This window comes from Brienomyrus brachyistius, chromosome 9, assembly GCF_023856365.1.
Source record: "Brienomyrus brachyistius isolate T26 chromosome 9, BBRACH_0.4, whole genome shotgun sequence".
Taxonomy (NCBI): domain Eukaryota; kingdom Metazoa; phylum Chordata; class Actinopteri; order Osteoglossiformes; family Mormyridae; genus Brienomyrus; species Brienomyrus brachyistius.
This window is the reverse complement of record NC_064541.1, coordinates 12094704-12121229: the sequence shown is the minus strand read 5'-3', so window position 1 is coordinate 12121229 and position 26526 is coordinate 12094704. Positions and strand designations below refer to the sequence as shown.

The following is a 26526-nucleotide window of genomic DNA, read 5'->3' as shown; positions in this document are numbered from 1 at the left end:
CCCCCCCCCCAAACCAGCACCCCGAAGTGGATCTCACGAGCCCCCCTGTAGGCCAGACCAAGGCTGCTCCCATGAGACCGTCCATCTGGTGTAATGCATGGGTTCATCAACCCCAGCCAGTCCTTAAGCTTCTAGATTAATGATTTTCATTGGGAGGGGTGGGGTTTATTACTTTTGTGACTTACCATTACAAATTACAAACAAGCACAGTGTGACCTTGGGTGATGGGGAATCGCGTGACCCGCGCTGACTTTTCATGCCATTCCTTTGGAGAAGCCCTCCGTCATCCCACCACATGCCACCAGAAACACACCATGCATTGTGCTCCGTCCGCCCCTTTATAAGGCACCTAGCTCACTTGTGGTGTCACTGACCTCAGCTCTGTTTGTGTGGTCGCACACTGGATAACCCTCCACGCCGGCTGCTGCCCCCTTGTTCCCATGACTCCGAGGGAAGGGGGTGGGCTGAGGTTCGTAATCAGAGGCCTGCTGTATTTTCCCAAGGTTCGCAGCCCCTGAGACTATCACAAACACAAGCTGCCTTTTGTCCTTGTCATGCACAGACAGACTGCCATATGACCCCCACACCTCAAGGGGACGTGTACTTGAGACGACCTCTTACAGTAGGTTTCAGTCTGTGAACGAGGAGCTTCCAAACACTGCTGTAAAGCTGGAGGTTCTCAGTTGTGGTCACATGGTCAAACTGAATTGTGTGGAGCAATCAGTCTTTGATTTTGATGCACTACTGTCCCCATGCTGTAATGATACACCCAAGTGTGATACTTGGTTAATTATGTCACATTTAATAATCTCTTGATAATAATAAGATTGGGGTGTGGGCAATTGGATAGTTAACCATTTATACCAGTATAGGAATTCGTGTGTGTGTGTGCGCGCGCAAATCCAATATGGAAGCATTAAATCAAAATACATTCTTTGGCCTCTTTATTAGGTACACCTGTTCAGCTGCAACTAATAAGTAACTAGGAAGCTTCAGTTAATCTTCACATCAAACTCCAGAATGGGAAAGAAAGGTGACTTAAGTACCGTGGCGTGGTTGTTGGTGCCCCAGCAGGAAACGGGCTACAGTGGGCACCGGCTCACCAAAATTGGACAGTGACACATTGGAAAAACATTGTCTGGTCAGATGTGTCTTGAGTTCATTGGCAGCATTCATATGGAAGGGTCAGAATTTGGCCTAAACAAAGCATGGTCTCCTCCTGCCTTTTATTGACAATCCAGGGTTCTGCTGGTATGGGGAATATTTTCTTGGCACGCTTTGGGCCCCTTAGTACCAACTGGCCATCAATAACCTGAGTGTTGTTGCTGGCCAGAAGAGTGTACCCAGCTTCTAATGGCTACTTCTAGCAGGATAACACACCACAAAGCTCTTGTTATTTCAGACTAGATCTCAGTCCAATAGAGCACCTACAGGATGTGGTGGAGCGGGAGATTGACGGAATGAAGGTACAGCCTACAAATGTGTAGCAACTGCGTGCTGCTACCATGTCTACTTGGACTGAAGTCTCTGAGGAGAGTTTGAAGCACCTTGCTGAATCCATGCCATGAAGAATTACCTCAAAGGGGAAAAGGGAGTTCGACTCGGCACTATCATCGTGTCGCTAATAAAATGGGCAGTGAGTGAATACATGTGTCAAGAAAATACTGCACGAGTGACATCTGTATTTGTATTTGGTGGTGCACTGGGGTTTAGTTTCACTGCTGTGGTTGGTCTGCATCTCCGCGGGGGAGGTTGTCCTGCAGACCCCTGCAAGGGGCCCCCCTGCCGCCATGGCCCCTTTGATCCCCCGGCGATGTGGCGGTAGCAGCGTGCTCTCACATCATCACTTCACGAACACATCAAAGCAAGAGCCCCCTGTGTGGCGCAGCGGTTACCTCTCTGGACAAGAAGAGGCGACCATAGGCTAAGAGACGCTGCCATCAGTGTGAGCGTGTAGGGGTGCCAACAGCAGAGTGGGAGTTAAGGACACGGGGTGACCAGCACCGACTCGCATCCCAGCAAGTTTCACTCATAACTTCAGTTTGGGCACTTGAGAAACTATGTTTAAGTGAAAGAAAACGGGTAAATTTAATTACTTGAGCAGCTGAATGCCGTGGTTCTGTGTTTGTGTTCGGTTTAGTGGGTTAGGATGCTGTGCCTGGGATCGGAAGTCCGCCAGTTCAAATCCTGTGGCTGACATAGTGATGTCACCACTGGGCTCTTGAGCAAAGGCCCTAAACTGCAGTTCCTTTAAGAGCTGCTGATGGCCAATTAGCTGGTATTAAATTTAGCCTTGGACTGACTGCTTTCAGCTGGTTTACTTTGAGAGGCTGTGTGCAATCAGCCCCCCCCCCCCCCAATCATTAGCCATTTGACATACTTATGTTAAGTGTCTGGTCTAGGTGCCCCTTTTGTTTGGAAGGGTGGGATTTAGCCTGTGAAAGTGGGCGAGAACAGGCCGATTTTTCAGGTAGATGGAGGTTAGCCGGACCTGAAAACATGGCCCGATTGGGTTAGCGTGCTTGTGGTTTGTTAATATGTAGGACGGCATAAGCCCATAGCCCAGTATCTTCTGGATTTAGCTGATCAGTGTTATGGTGATGGGGGGGGTGTAAGAGAAGCAGGACTCGAGCAGGAGTCAAGGCATCTGCAGGCTTTGGCTGAAATCACCCTGGCAACCTGCGAGAGACAGAGCCATTGGGCAACCCATAATTGGGGGGGGGGGCTTGCTGTATTTTATAGCTCTCTTGGCTGTTAGTCACCCAGGGCAGTCTTTGTTACTGAAAGGCCACAGTTGGTGTGGGTTCCAGGAGCTGCACAGTCCATGCTCAGCCCCCCTTGAATGTTTAGCACAAAGTTAGGTTACTTAAACAAGCCTCGCTCGCCCTCTCATCTGTACTCCTCACCTCCTTACAACTGTGAGGCAGAACTCTTCAACTTGAGTGGGGGTCTGCATTTATCATTTAAAATGGCTGATTATTGCGCTGTGCTTTTGAAAGCGGCCTGTCTTAGTGCCTCAGAAGGAGCACCGCCTCCCAGGGCAGAAATGTATCTCCGAGCTCCCTCTTCCTTTTAAATGTTCCCTCCCACCTGAGCCGCGTCTCGCAGCTCTTGTTTACTTTTCTAAGCTCATAAGTGATCGCACTGCAATTCATTCATCACACAACAGGGGCTGCGGTCTCCTGTTTATCCTATTAAGGGCCTTGAACAAACATTGCTGTCACTGCTCCCCTCCTCCCCCCGGGGCTGAGCACTAGCTAGGCCAGCATTCACCCTGCCCCCGCAGGTCGCACGGTGCCTTGGGCCCACAAATCCCAGTTTACCAGGACACCAGATGCTATTCAAATGAGGCATGACAATAGTCCTTAAGCTCCGGCCCAACCATACCCCCCCAGCATCGGAATGTTGTGGGGCGGGACTCTGGGGGGCTCCAGTTTGAGGAGCCGAATGAACATTTAAGGGCTTTTGATGCGCATCCTGTTGTTTGGTTTGTCAGAAAATCCCATATCCAGCGACTTTTGATACGGCCGCATCTGTTTAAAGCTCCGAGCATTCTGGAGGAATTTGGTCCTGATGGTTGACTGCCCTCCCTGACAGCCGCACCTTGGAGCTACAAGGTGCCGCTCATCACTCTCCGTCACGCACCCGGGGACAGACACACAGTGACTTTATTGTGCAGGGATGTCTGGTTTGCGTCACGTCCCCGAAGTAATAAACACCTGCATTTTTGTGAGGTTTCTCCTTGGGACTGCTGTACATTCGCAAGGCCCAGGGGGCAATACGCTCTTCCCCGTTTAGTTCATGACAGGTGCAGATTGAGCAGAGATTATGAGTGGATCCCCCCTCCCCCCAATCAGTCCATCCATATTGTTTTATGTCTTTGCGTTACTAACTTTGGTTTTGGGGTTATGTGGTATGCCGTAATGGGGGGGCAAGGTGTCAGACATTCCTAGATGGAGCTCATTCCCTGTAGTGGGATTTTGGCCTGTTTTTTAGTTTTTACATTTTTTTTTACTGCGCCCCCCACCCCCCAAAAGCTTCTGACCCCATGTTCAGCCTCACGCTCCTCATCTTTTCAGAAGTCAGACTTTTCCTTCCATCAGCTTCTGTTTGGAATTCTTCGCTCTGTACAGCTGCCGCTGACCTATTCGTCAGCCCGATTTAATTGCAGGTGCGGGGGGGGCCTCTAAGAGCCATGCTGTATATATTTGGTTTATAAAAGTCTGGGACTTTTTATCTGTGCAGAAGTGTGACAGATGACCTATTGAAATCATTTCAGCGCAGTGCTCCTGTTGCCGCGGCAACGTGGGCTCGCTCTTGCTTTTCATCTGACCATGTGACCATGGGCAAGGGAGGCGGGGGGGGGGGGGAGCTTTGACGTCATCCAGTGAAGCAGAGTTTGGTGCTGGGGCTGCCAGAGGCTTCTGAGAAAATCTCGTGGAGTTTGTAGTTCTTGCTCGCAGCTGCTGCCTCCGCTCTCCTGCTGCACCAGCGCCGCCGCGATCCACCGGGGAGACGTCGGGTTATGGGCTGCTAACAACAGAACAGCAACAAAAGACGAGGCTTACATTTGCAAGGCGAGGTAAGCGTTGCATGTTCTGCGCTGGTGAGTTTGAGGTCTTCATTGGTGGGTTTTTTCTTTCTCATTTCCTTTTCTTTATAAACTAATTGTTTAAAGCGACTCGCGGAGCTTACGGGCGTTATGGGTCTGAGTAGCGCTGGCGAACACCAGGGAAGAAAATGAGGGTTTCTAGGCGACGGAGTGTGACGCTGGCTGCTTCGGCCGAAGCTGATTTAGTGGCGGATGGATGAGCGGAGCCTCGCGTTCCCCGCTTCAGGGATCCGTGGCTTGGCCAGCGTGCCGTTATCACCTGCCGGGTCTGCACAGGTCGCCGGAGGACTCCGCTTGGCTGTGGGGATGTAGCCGCATGCTGGGCTCAGACGGAGCTCTGCATTCCCACCCCCCTGATAGTCCCCTGCTACAGATCAGGCAGGAAGTGGAGGCTGAATCAGTCTCAAGGCTGAAATCCCAGCAACTTTGGACCAGACTCGGGGGGGGGCGAGGCTGCGGGGAGCAGCTGCTGTAGGGAGGCCTGTGGAATGGGGAGGGGGGCGCAAAGTGGAGGGTGAACTGCATGCTAATCCGAGCCGTGCTGTGTGTGCGCCCCCCACACAAAAGGAGAGGCCCCTGGCGGGACCCCGTCTGTAAGGAAAGTCCATTATTGATGGGGGAGGGGGGTTGCGAAGGGTGCTGTGTTATGTGTGGAGATCGGATGAGTTTTTTCTCTCCTGCAGAAACTTGCCCTGCTGCCTCACCGGTAGTTGGTGAGAAGTTTGTCTGTCGGGGACGTTGCCCCTGGCTGGGAGCAAATCCCCGTCTGCGTGCTGGAATGTTTCAATCCTCTGTTTCCGCGGACATCAAGGGAACCCTCCACTTTATGCTGCTTTGCTCAGAAGCGTGTATATGTGCACGCGTGCATATAGCTCAGCAAGTTTGCGGAAAGTCTGAGTCTGGTCATGACACGTGAGGGGCAGAGGATGGGCAAATTGGCTCGGTGACACCTACAGGTGGGCCGGGACATGTGCACTCCTGCCATTCGATTGGATCCTTCGATCCGAGGCACTGGCTGGGTGGTGGGTCCAGTGCTATGGTGTGTCAGGTGTGTTTTATAGAGTGTTATATACCAAGCTTCTGGTATCTGTTGGTCCATATGTAACACCCAGTAATGGCCTGATGGTACCTACTTGGTTTTTCATGAATATCCTGTATAACTTATGAGTGATGGGGCAGTGGGCTCAGTGTGTGCGTGTGTGTGTGTCGTATCAGGTCACTTGTCGCTACAGTCCAGCCCCTGAGGGTTTATGTGTTAATCTGCATCCTTTGTGTGTGCTGTATTATTGGTCTTCAGGCATAGAGATGTTTATCGATCCCCAGCATTGGCGCCCAGCTTCCTGAGGCCACATCACTGTAAGCATTTACAGAATGACATCCTCGCGACTCCCTGGTCGGACTCACTGGAACATCGTCCTTCCTGTTTATGAAGCTGTAATGGCTCCGCGGTGCCTGGCGCTGGTCGCGTTCCGCCGGCTCGCTGTCGTCTCTGTAATATGGCTTTTGATTAAGCTTAATGAAAGGGAGCAGATCTGGAACTGCAGCCCCCCCCCCTCCCCCCCTCCCCTCAGGAAATGCACTCCCACGTCTCTGCTGGAGGAGGAAGAGACCATCCGGCTGAATCCTCGTCTGAGCAGAGCGAGAAGCCTGTTTCTGTATTCGCGGTTCTCATTCCGGGGGCCTGCTTTCTGTGTGACTGTCCCCGCTGTTGGGTTTGCTGCATGTGGGCTGGACGGCTGCTCATCCAGTGTTATTGCAATGCCGGCTATTGGCATGAGATTCGGTCTGTACGCTTTTGTCACACACTTGCTTGAGGACGGGATGCTAAAAACTTGAATCAACATTGACGGAGTGGTGACTAGGCTCAGGAGCTTTTAGGGGCTGATAGTGGGACTTCTGGTTTGGATTAGGATGGAAAACAGTTGAAATATTTAGGCAAAGATGAGCTATGAATTCTTGCTGCATAAACACATTTAATAAATTTACAATGTGTTTAGTAACACCAAGCAAGTACGCTGGGTGGAGGCCAGGTTCAGTATTTTATAGAACCAGCTTGTTTAGGAATCGTGACTCCCTTTTTGTGTGAATTGTGTCATTTTTCTTGCCCCCTCTATTCGCTAGTGGACATATGCTTCACTGACCTTTTCTCTGTTGCTGTAACAAAGAGGGTCAAGGGTCAAGGGTCATGGTTTACAATGCTGCTGCCTTCTCCTGTCCCACTGCTATAGCTCCTCTTCCTTTTCATCGTCGTCTCTAACAAAGCCCAAAGCACTGACATGGCCTCTGTGGTCAGGGGTCAGGGGTCATTCCTGATGGCAGTCTGTGCTCTCTTGCTGGGCAGTCGGGGCAGAAAGGCTTTGTGACCTGTCATCACCGATTTGGCAGGTGGGCAGTTGTGCTTCTGAGACCACAAGCACCGTGTGTAGGAGGGTATCTAGGCTCGGCGTGCCGGCATGTCGACGCGTTCATGCCGCCAACGAGGCACGGAGCAGACGGACAGGGATGCCGGCCTCCACTGAGACCTGTCTCCATGGCAGCCCCTCCCACTGCGTAATGCACTGCGTGTTCCGCACTGCGTGTTCCGCAGTGTTTTTTCTGTCGTCTTTCGCCAGAATGACTCTATAAGTTGCATTGAATTGCAGCTGCGAATGAATTAATAAGTTGACGGAGGTTGCAACTCAACCGATCAAGTGCGATAGAAATCCTCTAGGAGAGACGCCCCCACCCTGCATCATGGCACATTGGCTAAAAATGACTGATATATAGCTGTTATTGTTCGAAATTAAACTTCTTTGCTCTCTTTTTCCGCCTGATCTGCTCTTCCTCCTCCAGCTCCTCCATTCTCTTCCTGCTCCATCTCATCCATCCAAAGTTCCATTAGGCAGCTTCGAGCAGCGTCGGTACTTGGGGGGGGGGGGTTGGTTTATTTTTTTAACATTAGTACCTTAAACATTCTTTTAACAGAATGTTTCTTGTTTATTTTTAATTACTGAGACCAACTAAGAGTGTTTGGATGGCCTAAGACGGCGGACAAAGAGGACGACCCTCCCTTGTGTCGCACATCTCGAGCTGCAGAGTTTCGCACGACCCGAAGTATTGACAGGATAAGGGATAATGGAGCAGGGGCAGGTCACAGAGCCACGAGCAGCCCGGTTAAAATAAGATGCCTAAAAATAGGCCGGGAATGTGAAGGAAGCGGGTTGGACGGCATCCTTGCCAAACTTCAGTCACGCGTTGGCCTCCAGCTTTGGGGGTTACTTCTGGACCATAAACCAATGAGATCAAGGAAGCAGAAATGTCTTCGCATTTTTGTTTTCTTCTTGAGGAGGCACCCGGAGAAGTGGGGGTAGGGAGAGCGCTGGGTGGGTGTGATAGAATCTCTCCTGACTCCTGTAGACCGTCATTCTGCCAGCTGGTATCCCATGGTGCACCTTGTGGCCAGTCCAGGGTTGACCCAGTTGGCTGGGTTCTGGCCGGTTCTTGGTGCAGGTAGGTCACCCTGAAGGAGGACAGCGCATTGACAGTAAGTGTTACTGGGGCACTGTATGAATCCCTGGGCCCCAACTCCCCAGCTGCGGCTCGGGCCTAAATGTCCCTGCTTTACCTCCCCCCCCCACCCCCCATAAGACCTGTGATCCCATGAATCTTTGAAGTTGGAATCTCAGGTAGTTCTTTTAAAAGTGGCAGTAACTGTGTTAATTTAGTTCTTATCCTTGAAACACGTACTGCACGATTAGCAGCCATTTGCACAGCACACAGAGCAGTTGGTAGGTTCGTTTTTTAGAGTAATAATCTTCATTTTCCGCTGCTGACACCAGTTTCAGGTTGGTCACCTGACAGTATCAGCGAGGCCGATTAAAAGTCCAAAGGGTAAAAGTTCACAAGAGAAGCGGGGAGCTTCCGTCACATGACATCAGACTCAGGTGCTCGGTTACACCCCGATACCTCGAGCGTCTTGCCTTCGGCTGCAGGGCGTCGTTTTAGACTCACAGTGAAACCCCTGAAACGGTCAACGATTTATCTTTTAGATTAAATGAACCATTTATCCCTGGTGAAATTCTTATGTATGCAACTGCAAGGTATGTGGAGCGCAGACCAACATAGGTATTGCACAAAACGGACAAGGTGCAATGTCTGTACACAGTGATGAAAAACAAAGTACACAAACAGAATCCTGAAATCTTGGTTCTGAGGGCCGGTTCTGCCCCTCGACTCCCTCACTTTGCGGGAGACGTGCTGCCCTTATGCAAGACTGGTCCAGAGAACCCCTCCTGGGCTCTCTGAACATGTTCCTTTCCCCCCTCCCACTCGCTCGCTCCTTCTGTGCCACGCGGGCTGTGCTTTTACTTCAGACGTGTCTTCGTGGGGCAGGTCGCTCATTCAGCAGACGTCTTCGGTGTGCGGTGGGCCGGAGCCGCGTGTCACTCGCGTACGTGGGGGCGCTTCTATGTGGAACGCCGGGCCGCCTGAGATCCAGTCGCGGTGACGGTTCTGGAGCGTGCTCCCTCTGCCGCGTACGGTTCGCAGGTTCCTTTCGCGGTCCACCTGGCCGACAGGGAACCGGCTCTCTCACTGCTCCAGAAGCGCTAAAAGGCACGCTTGCTGTATACCAGCCTGACAGAGCAGTGATCTTTGCGGGTTGGCAGCGCGGTGGACTGTTGTGTAATATACAGTTATGACTCACGTCATGATTGAGTCACAGGCAGCCTTTGATTGCTTTAATTAGCTTGCTCCCCCCACCCCCACACACAGTGGCACACTTGTCCCTCCAAGGTCCTGGGTTCCATTCCTGCCCCCTCAGTGCAGTGTACACATTCTCAGTGGTTTACTCCCAAATTAGAAAAACATGCAGCTTCCTTGAATCGGTCACTGAGTCGCCTGACCTCTAAATTGAATTGTGGGTATGAGTGCAGCCACCTGCCCCGTGATGGAACAGCACTAAGCGCCTGGGGAAATAGCTGATTTTTTTTTTTCCCTCGCACATTGAAAAGTGCTTCACCCATTTCTGTTTGTGTGGCGGAATGCAGGGGCGAAAATTGCTAATTGGATTGCCGTTAGCGTCTTCGCGAGTGCCTGCTTCTTCGTGCTGGCATTCTCTGCACGGCCGGGCACCGACGCAGGCTGGCAGGGAGTGAAAATTACCTCCACTTCCGCGTGACAGGAAGGAAGACAACGAACCAAGGGAGATCTGATTGGTTGGGAGCACTTTGAATTCCTTTGCTGGTTGGTTTAGCTTCTGGGGAGCTGAAGTGCTGCTGGAAGCCATTTATGAGCTTCCAGGCTGATGCCTCTGCTGATTGATTCATTAATTTTTCCTTGCATGTACACGGGTTGGGGGGGGTGGCTCATTTTTCAACCCAGTAAACATGTTACTTAACTAAAAATGTTTAAAATGGATTTTGTGGGCCGACCGGGTGGATGTTGCATGTGCTATTTCACGCTCTGCTTCCATGCGGCCTACAGAAATGCCGTCTCTAGCTTGGGAGGATGGGCGTGGGCAGTTTCATGCAGATTACTCTTTCTCTTTTATTTTCTTTTCTTTTTAGTAGAAGAAATGGTCGGCATCAGCCATTTTGTCCTGGTCGGCGAATTAGCGCCTCCTACAGGAATAACAGCAGGTTGTCGGCAGTGATGGACGTCTGGCTCCCACAGTGGTTTTTTTTTGTCTCTGTGTATAAAATCCAGTTTGGTTAGTAGGGAGCACAGTGCAATTAAATATTGGAGAAAACTAGGAGTGGGGTGGGAATGGGGGGGAGGGCGGAAAAAAATCAGACAGTGATCGCCATGGAAACTGCTGTGATAATTGTGTATCCAGTATGGGCACCTCTGTCCCCTTGTGTCACGTTGCACTGCGATCTAATTATCGGGCATGGATTTTTCTGAAGCATGTCTTTGTCGAAGGCATTCCCCAGACACCACTGCAGTTTGCAGAGCGACAGCACGCCGGGGATGGTCGGCTTCGCGGAGTCAGTCGCCCGCCGTCCACCTTCTTATGTATTAACTGTTGTCGCTTCAATTGCACTGAGCACCTTTTCTGCTCGACATGCCATGCTTCCTGAGAATTAAGGCCCGTTTTGATGGGCCGTGGAATTTACATCCCTGATGGAAAAATGGTAAAACACTGAAAGCGTGATGGAAATGGGAGGGGGGTAATCGCACAGTGCGTCAGCCACTTTAGCATGCGAATGAAGCCAATAAGCCAATTTTTATTATTTTTTTTAAAGTGTCAGAGGACATTAATCGGTAGTTAGGTCCCATTTCAGTGGCTGTCAGTGTCATTAAATTATTGAAAGGCCTTATATTTGTACGGCCGTCTGAGGTGAAAAAAGGTTTAAGTGACCTTTGAACATTTCCTTTTTCATCTAAGCAAGTAATAAAGGGCGATGAAGACGAGCTGAGCTCCCGCCTCGCTGGTCATTGTGCTTTCCAGCCGTCTGTTGTCAGGTCAGCGAGGTAATGTCCTAACACACGGCTTGTCATGTCACCGGCCTGGCTGGCCGCTTTGGTCACGTATACATCCCAGCGCCCATTTAGCGACCTGGTAGGGGCACGGGGGGGAGGGGGGTGAGACGGCACCCTGGCAGGACCACCTGTGCGCCAGCCACGATTTCCTGACATCCCATGTGGCGATGGCCAGCATTTGGCCAGACTTCTAGACCTGCAGAAATCTGCTGCAAGAATACTGCAGCTTATTGGACACCGAGTGACTCATGGGTTAATGTGAGATCCAGAGAAGGTCCTCAGATGTAGCTTTGAATGTCATTCTGTGATTCACATCAGGCTTCCACTGATGTTTTATGAACAGGCACTGAATGCACATCACTCTGATTTACCTTCCTTTTCAAATTTCTTACCATTAAATCACCGGTTCCAGCTTATATTACAGTGTCAACAGTCAGTTGCTCAGCAGTTTTCTTCGTGGTTTTACTGCTTGCTCCCTCCACACCTGGTGAAGAACTCGGGGCCCCCTGGCTGCTTGTGTGAGACTTAAACCTATTGCTGTCACTTGCATGGCAGTAAAGTTTTCCATCTGCTTTCTGTTTCTGCTTGGCATGAGGATTCCGTGCCTCCATGCTCATTGGCATTCTTTCAGCTGTTAACAGATCGCTCTGTCACTGCGCACATTTTGTTTGTTTGCCCGCCCGCCCCCTAGTCGCCGGTAGCCTAATCCCAAAGCCGGGAAATGAATTTGGTGTCGGTAGTGAGGGTGGCAGCCGTCTGGTCGACGTCACCGTCATCTTCCCCACAGTCCTCCCATGTATCCGGGCCCTTCATTAGTGGCTTTTCGTAGGAGACCTGAACACCATAATCTGCTAACAAGTTGTGGGCACCGTCAGTGTGTTGGTTGAGCTGCTGGTGGAGGTGGGGGAGACTCGGCTGGATTTGTCACCTGCTTCCTTCCCTGGGACTTGCTGTACTTAGCAATACACTGTTTGTAACTTGCATCACGTCAGTAAAAGTGTGAAGCCCTATAAAATGTTCTTGTAAAACTATCTGCTCATGTGACCTTCGACAGAAACGATGCGCTAATTAATTACGGATTTTCGCTGTGCAGTGCACTAGCGTCCTGAGCGAGGAGGGGATCCAACGGCTTTTTGGGAATTTTGGCAGTGGCGGTTTCTCGTTTTCCTCCCATGTGTACAGCGATCCAGTCTGGCATCATATTTCATTCCTCTTGGGCTTATTCATGAAATCCACCACGAGGGGCATAGCATGTGCCGCCTGTCTGCGTAAATGGGCTTGTTGCAGGTCCCCCAGTATTTTGACCTCAGCTTCGGCAAGATGCCCGCAGTTATGGATTGGTGCGTGTGTCAGCCCCCCCCCGTTCAGTCCCCTTCCTGCCCCGTTGTTTACATTCCTTTGCTTTTCTTAGCTTGGCACTTATCACTTTAATTTGCACATCTTTAGCTGTTAGCGTTGCTTACATTACTAAGTTTGAGCCTCAGTCATCCGGTATGTACCAGCCCGAGCCAAAGGAGAGAGGTTTGGCTTTGCCTGGATTAGCCTGCCTGTCTTTATATACACGTTACTCCATTCTTCAGTCCGTCGGTATTCGCTGTCGGCCGTCAGCAGGCCTTAAAGGCGAATCCTGTTACCGTAACACCCTGTGTATGGTCCTCTGCCCAGGAAGCCGGGAACATGTATCCGGTACCGACAGATGTCCAGGAGCGGCCAAAGCAGGGATTAGCGGAATTCGATGGGCTTTGCTCTGTGCTTGTGTTTCTGTCATTTGTCTCTTTTTTTGGCTGCTGGACTTACTTGGGGAACAGTACAGTGAGATTGCTTTATCTACACCACCCCCCCTGCATGAGTCCAGGACTGGGCAACCCCCACCCCCCAAGCAACAGTTGTGAGCCTGGAAGAAACACAAATTAACTCCTTTGGGCAAGTTATCTCAGGATAACCTGGCCTAAGTTACTTATTTATATATGTGTGTATATATATAGTTTTATGGCATCATAGCTAAAGACATGCAGTTCTCCATTAACAATGTCAGAATCCAATGCAAAGCAAGTGACATGGTCTGATCAGTGCTATTTAAGGGCTTTGAGAACACCGTGTAATGATGCCTTATTTTTTAAAACAAGTATTGTGGAAACTGCCGCTGCGGTTTTTAATGAGATTAAATGGGGTGATGGTTGCCATGACACCCTGGTCACCGGAGATCCGTTCAGTGTTTTAAGTGCCATGTAGCACTAAAAATACTTGGACGTGGCTGACATATCTTACTGGCTACAAATCTTACTGGCTGCTTCTCATACTAAATAGCTAAAGGGGTCTGGGGGAAAAAGCAGCGATCCTGAATCGAAATTAAAAAATGTCCGACCGGATTTGTGTGTAATTCTGATGACCCTTTCGGTTGAACCTGCCCGTGGTGGATCAGTCATGCTCCATGCCGCTGTCTGCTCCCATGATGCCACGCTGCTTTTGCTGGATGATTCTCTCTCTCCAGTGCCCGGCCGGGGTAAAGGGACGCTTGGGTTTGACAGCATGCCATTTGTATCACTGCAGAATAGCAGTAAGTGGAATGGGAGGCAGGACTGACCCCTCTATGTGCTCTCAGCTCCTTTCCAGTTGGGTGGACCTCTGTGAGGGTGGGGGAGGGTGAGTTATGGCGCCCCCCCAGGCTGACCCGTCCGTCTAATTGGCATTTTTATCTGGGTCTGTTCTTTTAGTGACTAAGCTGGCTTTCCTCACACAAAAGGTACAGATGTCTCACTCGGAGCCAAGCACACCCCCTCCTTCGTCAAGAAAAGACCATTTTGGGGTGCGGGGGGGGGGGGGGGGGGAGTTGCCGCCAGTGACAGCTGGCAATACCCACAGTATTTCCACCTCACTCTTTCCTGTCATTGTATTTCCCATTGGTCCAATACAGCAGCATTTGCTCTCGTGGCTGATTGATTGATTAATATGACTCTGCTGTTCTGCTTTGTCAGAAACGTTCCCCGCACCACCTGCCCCCCACCCACTCCCCCGTCCACCAGCCATTCCAGTCTGTTTGTTCGCAGTTTTAGTCGCTGTTTGTTTTTAAATAAAATGGAAAAATAGCTTTATACCGCAGTCACTTTGAAATACAAGTACTACTGCATTGGTGTTTCTTTTATTTATTTATTTATCCTTTCTCATTGAAAATGAAAATAGCGGCCATGTTGGATCCGGTCTCTCTCTTGTGTTGGAATGTCTGCGGGGTAGTGGATGGGTAGGGGGGGCATCACCACCTTTTACCCAGATTAACAAAGTAAAGAGGGCAGCACTGGGTAGGGCGGGTCATTCAACAAAGGACAGAGACGGACATCTGCACAGTTAAAGTATCAGTTTTTGTGGTGACCTGATGGGTGTGGGACTGGTCACACACACACACACGCACACACACACACACACACACACACACACAAGCTCGCACAAGCAGCTACACACAAATTGTTTCCTGTGACTTGCTTGCATATTAGCGACACTAAATCAATTAGTAAGTCTTTTGGGGTGGTTTCCATGGAAACCCAAGCGGCACTGTGGCATAGGTTTGAAGGAGGAGGTAAAGAGGCTTCTCAGATGTGGGGTTGGTGGGGGGGGGTAACTAACCCAGAAATGTTGCTACTTGAATAAAAGGGTCCTGTCTCTCATTTTGTAGGGCAGACAACTCTGACATTCATCCAAAGCTCATTTGAGCCCCAGTTAACAACCCCGTGAGCATCACTTCAGGCGGACCGACACAGCCCAGCACCCATTTCCTGTTGTATTTTCAGAGTGAGTTTTTATTTACAGATATATCCTGTATCACGGAAGAGAAATGCAAGATAGATGGTTTTCTGTTGTACTTCCTGGGTGTAATGTGCCCCCCCCCCATAAACACACTTTGACAGAGTGCATGTGTGTTTTCTGGGTTTCTTGTTGTTTTGTTTTGTTTTGTTAAAATCTTTCAGATTTAGTCGATTGTAATTACTTTTGGATTGTAGATTGTAATTACTACTATCTTTATTAGAGCCCCCAATTAAGTCTGCAGGGTGAATCCTACAGGCTGTACGTATATTTCAGACCTATTTTTAATGAAGTGTAATTGTACTTGATTTCTGTGATGTGGGTTTTGGTGTCACTTGACGGCTGAATAATCGTACAGAGGCCCATCTTGGGGGGGGGGGGGTAGCTATTCCATTCCATCAGTTTGTACCCATTTGGTGGTTAATTCCAGGATGGGGGGGGGGGGGAGTGAGATCGTGACTGAGAGGGAATCTCGCAGCTTCTCAGAACCAATGCACCACCAGTACCTAGAATTTCCAAGATTGAGGTTGGAGGGGCAGATCAGGGCATGGATTAGGTGCTCCGCTCATTACATGTGAAGGTGAAGGCAGGGTATTGACACCCTCCCCAGTAATGTACGTGTAGAAGCTTATGATTGAGCTTCAGATGAATCCAAGTGCACCAACAGTAAGGTGAATATAGGGGGGTGTTAATTATTCCCCTTCCCTTGTCATCTGCTGTAATTGCACTCTGACACTATGTTTTAATGCCCTGTTTAGACTTGGTGCAGGGGGGGGGGGGGAGCGAGGGTGATGATAAACGAACTGGGAGCTGTTGGGACTGTAGTGTGTGTGAGAGGCCGAGTGCTGCGTGGAGACTGCTACACTTTCCCACAAATACAAAGTGAGACACGCACAGCTTCAGCACCAGTGTCGGTCAGGTGAGTCCTACGGTATTAAGGAAGTATTAGTATGTGGATTGCAGTGCAGTTGCTTGTTCTTCGGAAGGAGTATTGCTCATAATACGACTGGTGAGGAATTGGACTGGTGAAGGGTTTATGATCCAGACAGTGATGATAATGTTGTACCTTAATTTTAATAGCTTTAGTGCCTGGCCCCTGTGGGAATGACTGCCATGTGTAGTGCTTGTTTAACTACGTGTTTGAGTGAGGTGTTTGTGCTGATTGTGCCCCGGCTGTCCTCACACGTTCCCAGCTCATTCTACTGCCCCCGCCCACTCCGCGTGTATTATTTTTTATTTTTGACCACTGCTTAATCTCCGCCGTGCCGATCTCCCAGCAGTTCCGTTCGGCTCCCATCTCGGCATCTGCTGTTGGACCTTTGAGCGTTGTTTCTTTCCCTAATGGGAACGTGATGCGAGAGCTCAGCCGGTTATTTTCTGTCTGCGTTCTGAAAAAAGCCGAAGATGCTCCAGGGTGTCTATTAATGAGCCAGAGAAAAGTTAGTTACTCTTCACAGCGGGGCTGATTTTACTGAAACGGGGTCACCAGCTGGTTTTCAGGTCCCTCTCGCGGCGTCCCGGTAAACGCTGGACGTCAAGTACCGGCAGCTCCTCAGCGGCACGGAGCAGAGGTCTCATCTCAAACGTGTGCGGAGAGAGCAAGAATGGAACTTCCTGTTTAGTGTTACCCCAAATGTCATCCTGCTTTAAAATATGTAAACTCTGTCTGTACAGTTAGGGTCCGCTTTTTAAAGGGAGTATCCTTTTGGGTCTTTTTTCCAGTGACAGACATGTCCAGTGACAGACATGTTGATGTTTATAGTTTAGTTAAAAATAGGCACCATTTAGTCATCCAGGCGAAGGATTTCTCAGTTTGAACGGGTTTTGTGGTGTGATGTGTTACGAGCCTAAGATGAACCTGTACTTATTGAAAAAGCTGGTGATCAGCATACTGATTGATGTCTTTTCCCGGGAAAATCAGCGTGCCTGCTTTGAGCATTTAAGATACTGTGAAAGCCTGTGAAGGCGCGTGTGTGCGCGTGCGTGTGTGCGTGCGTGTGTGCGCGTGCGTGCGTGTGTGCGCCCAGTGTTCTATCAGCTTCCACTTGCTGCGTGCGGAATGCTGGCATGTGGAGGATGGAGCGCGAGCATGTGGGTGGGCGGCCGGACTGGCAGTGTGGGTGGCTCTGGGTTGTAGCAGCTGCTACAAGCTCATAAGGATGCCGGTATTTGCAGCTGGTTAAAGATGCACATTGGCAACCAAATGGTTCACTGATTTGACGGTCTACACCCAGCTGTCATAGCCTTTAAAGTTACGCTCTGTAATTAAAGTGTAAGGCTGTATGGGGCGTCGTAGACAAGTGTGTATGCTAAAGGACTAAAAAAAAAAAGGCTAAAGTCATCTAACCCGTATGTCTTCCCCACCCCCTCCTTTCTGCCCCATCACAGCCAAGACCGCAGAAAAGCCATGGGCAAGCAGAACAGCAAACTCCGCCCTGAGGTGATGCAGGACCTGCTGGAGAGCACCGACTTCACCGAACATGAGATCCAGGAGTGGTACAAGGGCTTCCTGCGGGACTGTCCCAGCGGCCACCTGTCCATGGAGGAGTTCAAGAAGATCTACGGCAACTTCTTCCCGTACGGCGACGCCTCCAAGTTCGCCGAGCACGTGTTCCGCACCTTCGACGCCAACGGCGACGGCACGATAGACTTCCGGGAGTTCATCATCGCGCTGAGCGTGACGTCGCGCGGCAAGCTGGAGCAGAAGCTGAAGTGGGCCTTCAGCATGTACGACCTGGACGGCAACGGCTACATCAGCAAGGCCGAGATGCTGGAGATTGTGCAGGTGGGGGCGGGACAGGGTGGGGGGGTTCGTTGTGTGGGGTGGGCGGCACATAACTCTGTATAACCTGTCAGAATAAAGCCTGCCAAGCCGCCGTTAGGTGAGGTGCTTACGGCTTGGCGTCACTCCCCTTCATGACACACTGGCAGGTGACAACAGCAGCAGCTCCAGTCGGAAATTAATTTCGCAACCATACAGTGAAATTAATAACATCTAAATGATGCAGCTTTTTGTCTTTACTTGCAGGAAGTGTAATTATCCTCCCTACGTCAGTGTCTTTAAAAATAAAAACGTGCGAAGGCTTTCCTTTGCATGTAAGGATGTAGGGCTGTACGATTCTGGGAAAAGAAATGGGAATCGGGATTCTTTTGCTTATAATTGAGAACATGATTCTCTGTAATGATTTTTTTCCCCTTACATTTACACGTTTATTGCACTCAGTAAACTGCAAAAGGAAACACAACAAAACATGACTGTCCACTTCTGACAACGGAAAGACACGCTCAGTCGGTCGTTTGGTTAGGGTAACCAAAACAGCCGGTACTGGAATTGCCGTCCGGGTGTTTGGGTGCTTCGGGGAGGGAGAGCTTTCTTTGTGCAACGTTTATGCATATCGCCTGAAACACAATGCAACCGCTGTCTTGAGAACAGTTGCGAACTTGGAAAACAACGACAAACTACATAAAATAATAATAATAAATAATAATAATGGATGCATGAATAAATTAAGTGACCTAAGATTTAACTGCGATTTGGTTGGAAGAACAGATACAAGAAGATCAGGAGTATTCTAAGTATTGCAAAGTGATTTTGTTCTAATAAACACAAAAAAAGAAGTTCAATATAAATTTCTCAAAAAACCCATCTAGGAGTGATTAAACAGCATGTATGAAAATGATTGACTCAGAGAACGCATGCAGCGCTCATGCAAAAGCAGCAGAGGTAAACTTTCAACTTGTTTCTAAACATGTGCTAGATAATCTTGAAAAGGAGTAATTAAAATTACGGAACTTGGTCATTTTTTTTTCCCTATGACAGCGTAAAAATGTTTTAGCAAAACTTAAACTCCCTTTGCTACAATGTCTGTATACAGAATTGAAAGTAAGAAAAAGCCTGATGTTAATCTTGCTGACTGGCGAAGTAAGAATTGCACATGCAGAACATGTGACAGTGGAATTAATATCGCACATTGACCAGTCCTGAAACACACTACAGCCATTTTTCGAATTCAGTACCAGTTGCCCCACCACAGCAGCAGTACCGGTTTTTATGCCAGTAGAAAACCACCTTGAAGTACCGTGCTTTTGGTAGTTTCTTGAAATCTGGTGCATGGTGCGTTGGGAAGGCGGCCTTTAAAGATGAAGCAGAATTATTGAACACTTGATAGACTCTGGGGGAGAAGTAGGATCGCTGTTTTGATCCAACAAATGTAATACAATGCAGAAGAACCGTTGTAATTTAGAAATGATATCGCATAGAGGTGAGAATCCATATCACGTGTTTTTTTTTTTTTTTTTTTTTTTTTTTTTACATTTTTTTTGTGCGGCCTTATTACGATGGATTTGTGTACGTTAGTGGTGCGGCGAGCATTCAGATTCACGGGGATGGATGAGGGTGATGCCCACCAGAATTACAGCGATGTCCCGCAAGATTAGCCGGCCCGGCACAGCGTAGCCATAAAGTTCAGGCGGCGGGTTTCTGTGTCGCCCTGGAAACTGATCTGGCCGCTCTTTCTGGGTCATAACTGTGGAAAGTTTCGCTTATTTCGGTAATTGGTGCAAACTAGTCTCAAGAGCAGGAGGAAAGTGGCGACGTGCTGTCTGGTGCTGTGAGTGGCCCCGGCTCCTCCACAGGGGTGTCATTTTTACCAGCGGAGTGGCAGAGGGACCTCGGTGGGGCCCCCTGCATCACACTGGTGCTGTCATTGAAACCCAGGGGGGTCCCTCAGTGTCACCATCCCTCACAGCCAGCGTGACGCATGTATCTGGGTAACAGGGCGTCTCTCTCGAAAGCAGGGAAGGCTTTGTTTTAGGGCTCCACATGTAAACACATGCTCTGCCCCCTCCCCAAAAAGCGTCCCCCCGCTCCCCCCCCCCACATGTGTGTAAATTTAGAATGATGCGGGGGCTCTCAGTCACACACCCACCCGTGGGCCTGGCCGGTACTGGCTTCTCCCGGTGGGCTGTGCGAGGCTGCACTGGGCCATGCCAGGATGCATCCCGGGTTCGCTGATCAGAACCCAGCAGCTCCGAGCTGATGTTCCAGGTCTGCCCACCTGATGACATGTTTGTCACATTTCTGTACATACACACTCTCTTCCCTGCAAACATCCTTTTTCACTCTGGACAGAAATATCTGCCAATGTAAAGAAATGAAAATGCATGTTGGCTTTATGATAGATATAGCTGACTGTGCTACCATTAGCTCGTTGCATTTAGGGGATTCGGGCTGAACTGGATCTGTGCCCACAGTGTTACCGGTTCAAAGAGATGATCTTGGCCCCTTTAACCATGCACCAGCTGTACAAATAGCTGAACGTGGGAGCTGTGCAGGGGCAGCTGCCAGCTGGTAAATACCATCGTGTTAAAGATGCCGGTTCGTGTTTAGTAATCCTCGGTTAATCCCTAAGTGTTTTAGCTACATGCAGGACGCCTCTGGGATTGGTACTGTGCCGTGATCGCGAGTCCTCGTTCGGCTTTGACTCGCGCCCGAGTCTGCATCGCCCCAGAAATGGGACATGGACTTTGAGATCACTGGAGAGGCTGTGGGCTCGAGCAGCCTGCAGGCGACACCAGGGGATGAGCCGGCATTAAACGGCACTTTTTTCAAGCTGGTTCTGGAGCCACTTTGGATCAAGGAACCAGCAATCAAGATGCCTCCCTGTTCCCTGAATGTTCTGAAGGCTGTACTTCTTATCATCGAATTGTCTTATTTAGGGCTGGGCGGTATATTGAATTTTGACAGTATAACAGTATGTTTTCAAGGTGAGATAACGGATGGTGGTATATTGTTTGTAGCGATATACCTTTTATTGTGTATTAAAATTAAGGCTTTATTAAAGATTTTTACTAGAAGCCAATAGTATTCCGTCCTGGCTGTAAACGACGAGAGGGGTTCGGTTATCATGTTGCAAAGACTCCCAGAATCCACTGCTGAAATCAAAGTGTTCAGTTGGTTGGGTCTCATGGGACGCTGATGGTGGCGAAGAATCATTTAGTGATGCACCGATAACGAAATTTCTGACCGATTTAGCTGATTATTTCAAAATTTGGCATCGATACCAATTTGTTTGGGAGGTTCTGCTTAAATAAGTTTAGAGACACTCCACACAAATTTCAAAATAGATAAATTGCATTCCAAAATTATGAAAAAGTATAAAAAAAAATTGTAAGAGCAATAGAACCACAGAACGTTGTGCTAGTTTTATAACCAGGGACTCTCATAGACTAGCAGGCAAAAGATTTACGCACAGATCTGCATGTTATTCACTTAACATTTACTGAAAAATACTCAATATTCTTTGCTAATATGTACATTTTACAGTATGTTCACCATTTGAGTACCTTTAGCCAGAAAATGTCACATCTTTCATTCTTCAAAGTAAGGTGTTATAGCAGTTATGACAGCAGAGAAAATTTGAGGCATTCCTCTCTGCAAGGGACATTACATACTGCACTGTTTCATGGGATGAAACAGTTAAACTAGTGCATTTAAAGTTAAAGGACAGCCTAGAATTTGACTGTGCCATCACCACACAATCAGTTAATAGGGTGTCAGACATGCACGGTTACATACTCTCTTCATATTGTAAGGAAACTTGATTTATTTGCCTTTTGACGAGCTTTATCGTTGTTCACTCAACTTTCCAGTACTTGACAAGAATAAAAACAATCTGCAGTTTATGAAATCAATTGAAAAGTGGTAACAGTAGAAAACTTGTGGTGTGCAGAAACCAGTACATAACTATGTGTTCACCTAAAAGCGAAATTAGTCTGTCATTCGTAATTACTGTGCATTTTAACCTGTAGCCCGCAAAGGAAGTAGGAATTGGTAAATGAAGGTTGAGTGCGCGGTAATTTCTTGTCATATTAGTTGAAATGCACCTTAAAATTAGTACGGTGAGTAAGATGAATGCGCACCAGTTATGTGCATCCTTGTTTATAACTGTATACGTCTTGTATGTTTCTAACATTTATAACAGAGAAGTGCTGTTACAACACTGTCGCTTGCGTTACTGAAGCACTGGCGTTATTCGGCAGTACTGCAGCCTTTATTTCTTTTCAGAAATTCTTCATACTCCTCGCTCTCTCACTTTAAGGTGAGCAGTCAAATTTGTTCTGCTGAAACATTATTAGTACATGAAATTTTAGCAGGGTAATGTTTGCAAAATGCATTCTAATGTCACATAGTAATTTCCAGAGTAATTCCACATAGTTCTTCTGACTGTTTAGTACGTGGTGTGTAAAGCAATAAGGGGGTCACCATCTCACGCAATTATCGGCGGTAATTATCAGCTTATGTTAAGCACAGACATTGGCCAATTGTTGCCGTATCGGCCACACCGATAGCTGGCCGATACAGTCAGTACGTCTCTAATTGTTACTTGGTTCATTTTTGTTTTAAAACGTTGCCAAATGGCTCACAGGTTAAGTAAATGGTAATTTGTAATATACTTTTATTTTGTTGGAGGACAGTACCCGAAAATGATGGTCTTTCCAGTTAAGGGTGTTTTAAGTACGCTAATCGTCAGTATTCTGTTTTTACAGGCATTTGCCAAATAGGTTTTAGATTTATTTTTTTGTCCATAAACATTAACCTTCTGTTTAAGAGCAATCTCATAAACTGACAAAAAAAAATCCTGTTGGTGGACATAGTGGAGTGAAAACAACAATTCCATCTATTTTAAGACAGGGCAGGAAGGAGGGAAGAAAAGGTTCTTCCATCATTAGATGTTGTTTCTCCTGCTCCAATACAGCTCACTCTTGTACCTGAGCATTTACTGGAAACTCAGCCTAGCTGCACTTGCGCCTAGTTGACTTCTTGACAGCATGAATGTTTATAATGTGCCGTTCGCTTCACTTTTACATCACTTTGGATTATAGTGTCTGCTAAATGAATGTATACGTGTCATGTAATATATTATTTGAAACGGTGCAATAGTTTAACAGTCTTTTCTCTTATTATTGTGTGTGTGATGCTTCCCTGTTTTAATGTTGTTTCCATGAGCCTCTTCTCCTGTGGCTTCGGCCGCCTGCGTGTCGAAGCGCCGTCCCGCAGGGTGAGCCGATGTTCTTTAAGCCAGTAATCGGCCTGATTGTGGCAGTGCTTACCGGACTCGTCCCCAGAAGTATGCCGCCCCCACGCCCTAAATGACCCCGGAGGGTTAGCGTGATGCTGAAGGCCCCAGGAAAGCAGCTGAAAATGACAACCTATTTGTTGACCTGCAGGTGGCGATATAGGGCCTCTCCCCCCTGACGTGTGTTTGGTTCTCTGAGATTTGTTGTTTTTAACGGTGTGAAAGTGTCTGGCAGTCGCCGGCCCGCAGGGAAATAAGGGCGTGATCTGACGGTTTGAGAGACTGTGACGCCGCTGGTTTGGTTCCATCATGGCCAGCGATGCTCCTCTGAGGGCAGACTTTGGTCGCCTTTATGTCATATTGAGCTGAGAGCTGAATTCTTACAGAAGCGAAGGGGGATTAAAGATGTTATCCTCAAGTCGCGGGAGACCTATCAGGAGCTAACCTGCTACACTGCTCTGACTGAAATTGCTGCTCTTCGTTCAAGACGAGCTTCAGCGTAAGATGCAGGAATGAGTCGCACTCAAATGACAAAAAAAAAGTAGGACGGAAGTGTGTGTGCTCCTGGGTGTGTGGGAAGAAAATACGCCCACACGCTGGACTCCGTGTGTATGTGTATCACACGTGTGCAGGCGTGGGTGTATGACTGACACAATTTACTGCAGAGAGGAAAAGAGTCTGCCACATGAATAAAACATCACTCCCCTCTCACCATCACACGTCTTCAGTCAGAGGCATCTGTGGCCTCCCAGGCTCCGCCCCAAGCTTGGGCAAAGCATCTAATTGGACCATGGATCCTGCCGTGGGTTGTCTGCCTCTCAAGTTTTACATGCAAACTGCTACTTGGACATGGAAGGTTCCAGTCACTATAGACAGCTAGCACCTGGACTGTCTCTTGACACTGCAGTTTGTTTTTCATGTTGTACGTAAAGCAAGTTCACTTGTCTGAAGCTAAGGCTGATGAACATTTACGGGGGGGGGGGGGGGGGGTTTGATTGGGCCTCAGAGAACAAAATAAAGCCTCTGCTCAGTGTATACATTTCCATGACGACCATACAGCCGTATATCACCATGGCAACCGCATGTCTCCATAACAACCTACCTGAGCACTTTTGCGATTTCAAGCTGTGTTTGGTGGGTCTCCGCCGACGTCCGTGGCGCTTTGCGAAAGCCGGGTAGACCTTCCTGCAGGGTGTTGTGGCTCACACCTCGGGGCCACGTCTGAGGAGTGCTCCGGGGGGGTGCTCGAGCAAGGCTGTTCCATGGGGTGTCTGGTTATTCAGTGGCTCCCTACTCCCACAGCCTTTGGAGTGGGGGGGGGAGGGGAGGGTGGCTGGCAGCAGCTAACGGAGAGAGCAGGCTTATATAAAGCCCCTGCGCAGGTCCAGCAATCAGTCAGTGCAGAGAAAGCAAACTCAGCCCAGCTTCTGGGGCTCCCATCAGAGCTAGTTTTCTGTGTATCACATGCAATCCTTTCTGGTGTTTTTTATTACGGTGTAAACATACACTTTCAGTATCATTGACAATGGAAAGATGGAGTTTAGAGAGTAATGAACTGTCGTCTTCTGAAGTTTTTGGACATCGGTCATTTCTGCAGCATTTCACCCCCTGCATCACTCTTACCTGCATCTGCGCCTCCAGCTTGGTTACCCAGGAGATGTGTTCACTGCCATGCCCATCTCCATCCGCCCCCCGCATCTCTGTGCCAGGGCTGCCGCATCATCCTCACCATCGAAGTGCTGCTGTTGGGGAAGCCCAGCTGGTCTCTTCCATGCTTTTCTCTTTTTCTAGTCTTTGGGGGCTGATATTGCAGTCAGCTTTGACTGTCAAGTGACCTGTAATAACAGCATTTGCAGTAGACTGATTAGGCATCCTGCAATTCATAATCGCTTTTAGGGAAGGCTAGGGGGGGGGAAGCACAATTCTGGAGTGAAATACTCCATAAGCAGAGGTCCAATTAGTCACACGCTGGCTGTAATTGCTCTGAGGTTTAAGCAGTGGTACTGTTCATTTATTTTTCAGACATTCTGGACCATACCAGTGTGTTCATTTAGTGCACCTTCATAACTGGAACCTCTTTCAGGCTTTCCAGGTTTGCATCTCTGCTGCCACTGGTCACTGAGGTCCTCTACTGGGTCTTTAAGATGCTTTTGGACAGTGGTCCTCAACTTCTTTTTCTACCTCGACCCAATTTTTACCATGCCAGCTCATTCGCGACCCTATATCAAGTATAGATTTAAATTACTGCCATGATCAGGCATGCAGTGCACTCTGCAGTGTATGCCAGTCAATGCCTGTAGTTCAAATGTGATTGGATGTGTCAGGAATGGATGGAGTTGGATGGAACTCAACTTTACCACCTTTAACTTTCAATATCTGGTCTCAAGAGGTGAGAAAAGTGCTTCACCAAAGATGCAGAAGTAACATTCAGGAAGAATAGCTATCTAAACAGAAACTATATATGCAGGTTTGGATAAAAAGGTTTTTTTCTAAGGAAGATCTATGGTTCACTTGAGGGGCGTAGGGTGAATTCCATAGCTCGTTCAGTTATGACATCGTCCCTCCTACATGACCTGTGATCCCTGTCTTTAGGCGATCTACAAGATGGTCTCCTCCGTGATGAAGATGCCAGAGGATGAGTCCACTCCAGAGAAGAGGACAGAGAAGATTTTCCGGCAGATGGACACCAATCGTGATGGTGAATATGTCTCCCTTCAAATATTTACATGAAAAAACACACGCTAACCAAAATGACCAGGCTGCTCATATAGATAACCTTGGCATCTCTGTTTTTTTTTTAAGAAAATAAATTAAAAATACTTCATTCGTTATCATAAATGAATATTAATTTTTGGTTGTATATGGAATGCTGCCCTCTACTAGTAGGGGTGGAATCCTACTCTGTGGTAGGATGTGCATTTCATCCTCAGAAGCACCTCCAGTGGAAGTCCCCAGTTTTCCAGTGATTTCTGCATTCTCCAGTCCTTCCACCAAAGTCTGACATAAGAATTAAAATCCTCAAACACCTCGAGGATTCTGCACATTTTAAAACTCTAAAAGTTATGCTGATCCCGTGAGGGAGGAGTGCATGTGGCTGTGGGTCTGCAGCCCCCATCTCCCGTGCATTGAGGTGGAGACGTTGCAGCCCCGATCTGTTGTTTTCATCTCCATTCTGTAGTAATTTTCCAGACTAGCTTCTTAGGGACAAAGATAGATGTGCTGAGGGATATTTTTCTCTGATTGTTGTAACAAAATAAACTGAGAGTGTGCTTTTTTTCATCATCTTACATGCTTTGAAGTCACTGTTGGGGGCTGTAACACAGTAGACTATCGTCTGAGGATTGAGGAACTAAGAGATCATTAATGGGCCACCTGCTGTACAGACAGTGTAACTACAGTCGTGTTCCATTCCACCAATAATTGCATAATTTATTGAGCTGCTCTGCGGATGTTTCCCAAATTGACAAATTTTATCCATTTACACAGTGGGTTTAGAACTTTGTCCCGAACATTCACCCTCTAAAACTTAGTCATAAGATGAAGCTGTAAAACCACAGCGCCCCCTGCTGGCTCAAAGTA

The 26526-nt window shown here is 48.4% G+C and overlaps 1 protein-coding gene across 5 annotated transcripts in view; it reads left to right on the top strand.

The window, feature by feature from the left end:
* Nucleotides 1–26526, top strand: part of LOC125748234 (neurocalcin-delta) — a 43711-nt gene that overhangs the window by 15037 nt on the left and 2148 nt on the right. For 2 of the 5 annotated variants that reach the window (XM_049024144.1, XM_049024146.1), the window contains exons 2-4: nt 14742–14857; nt 17258–17654; nt 25540–25645. In XM_049024144.1, coding sequence (XP_048880101.1) covers nt 17277–17654; nt 25540–25645 — 484 coding nt within the window. In that variant the 5' untranslated portion in view covers nt 14742–14857; nt 17258–17276. Of the gene's footprint in view, nt 1–4382; nt 4583–14741; nt 14858–17257; nt 17655–25539; nt 25646–26526 lie in introns of those variants that run through there. The other 3 variants (XM_049024147.1, XM_049024148.1, XM_049024145.1) reach the window with 3 other exon arrangements.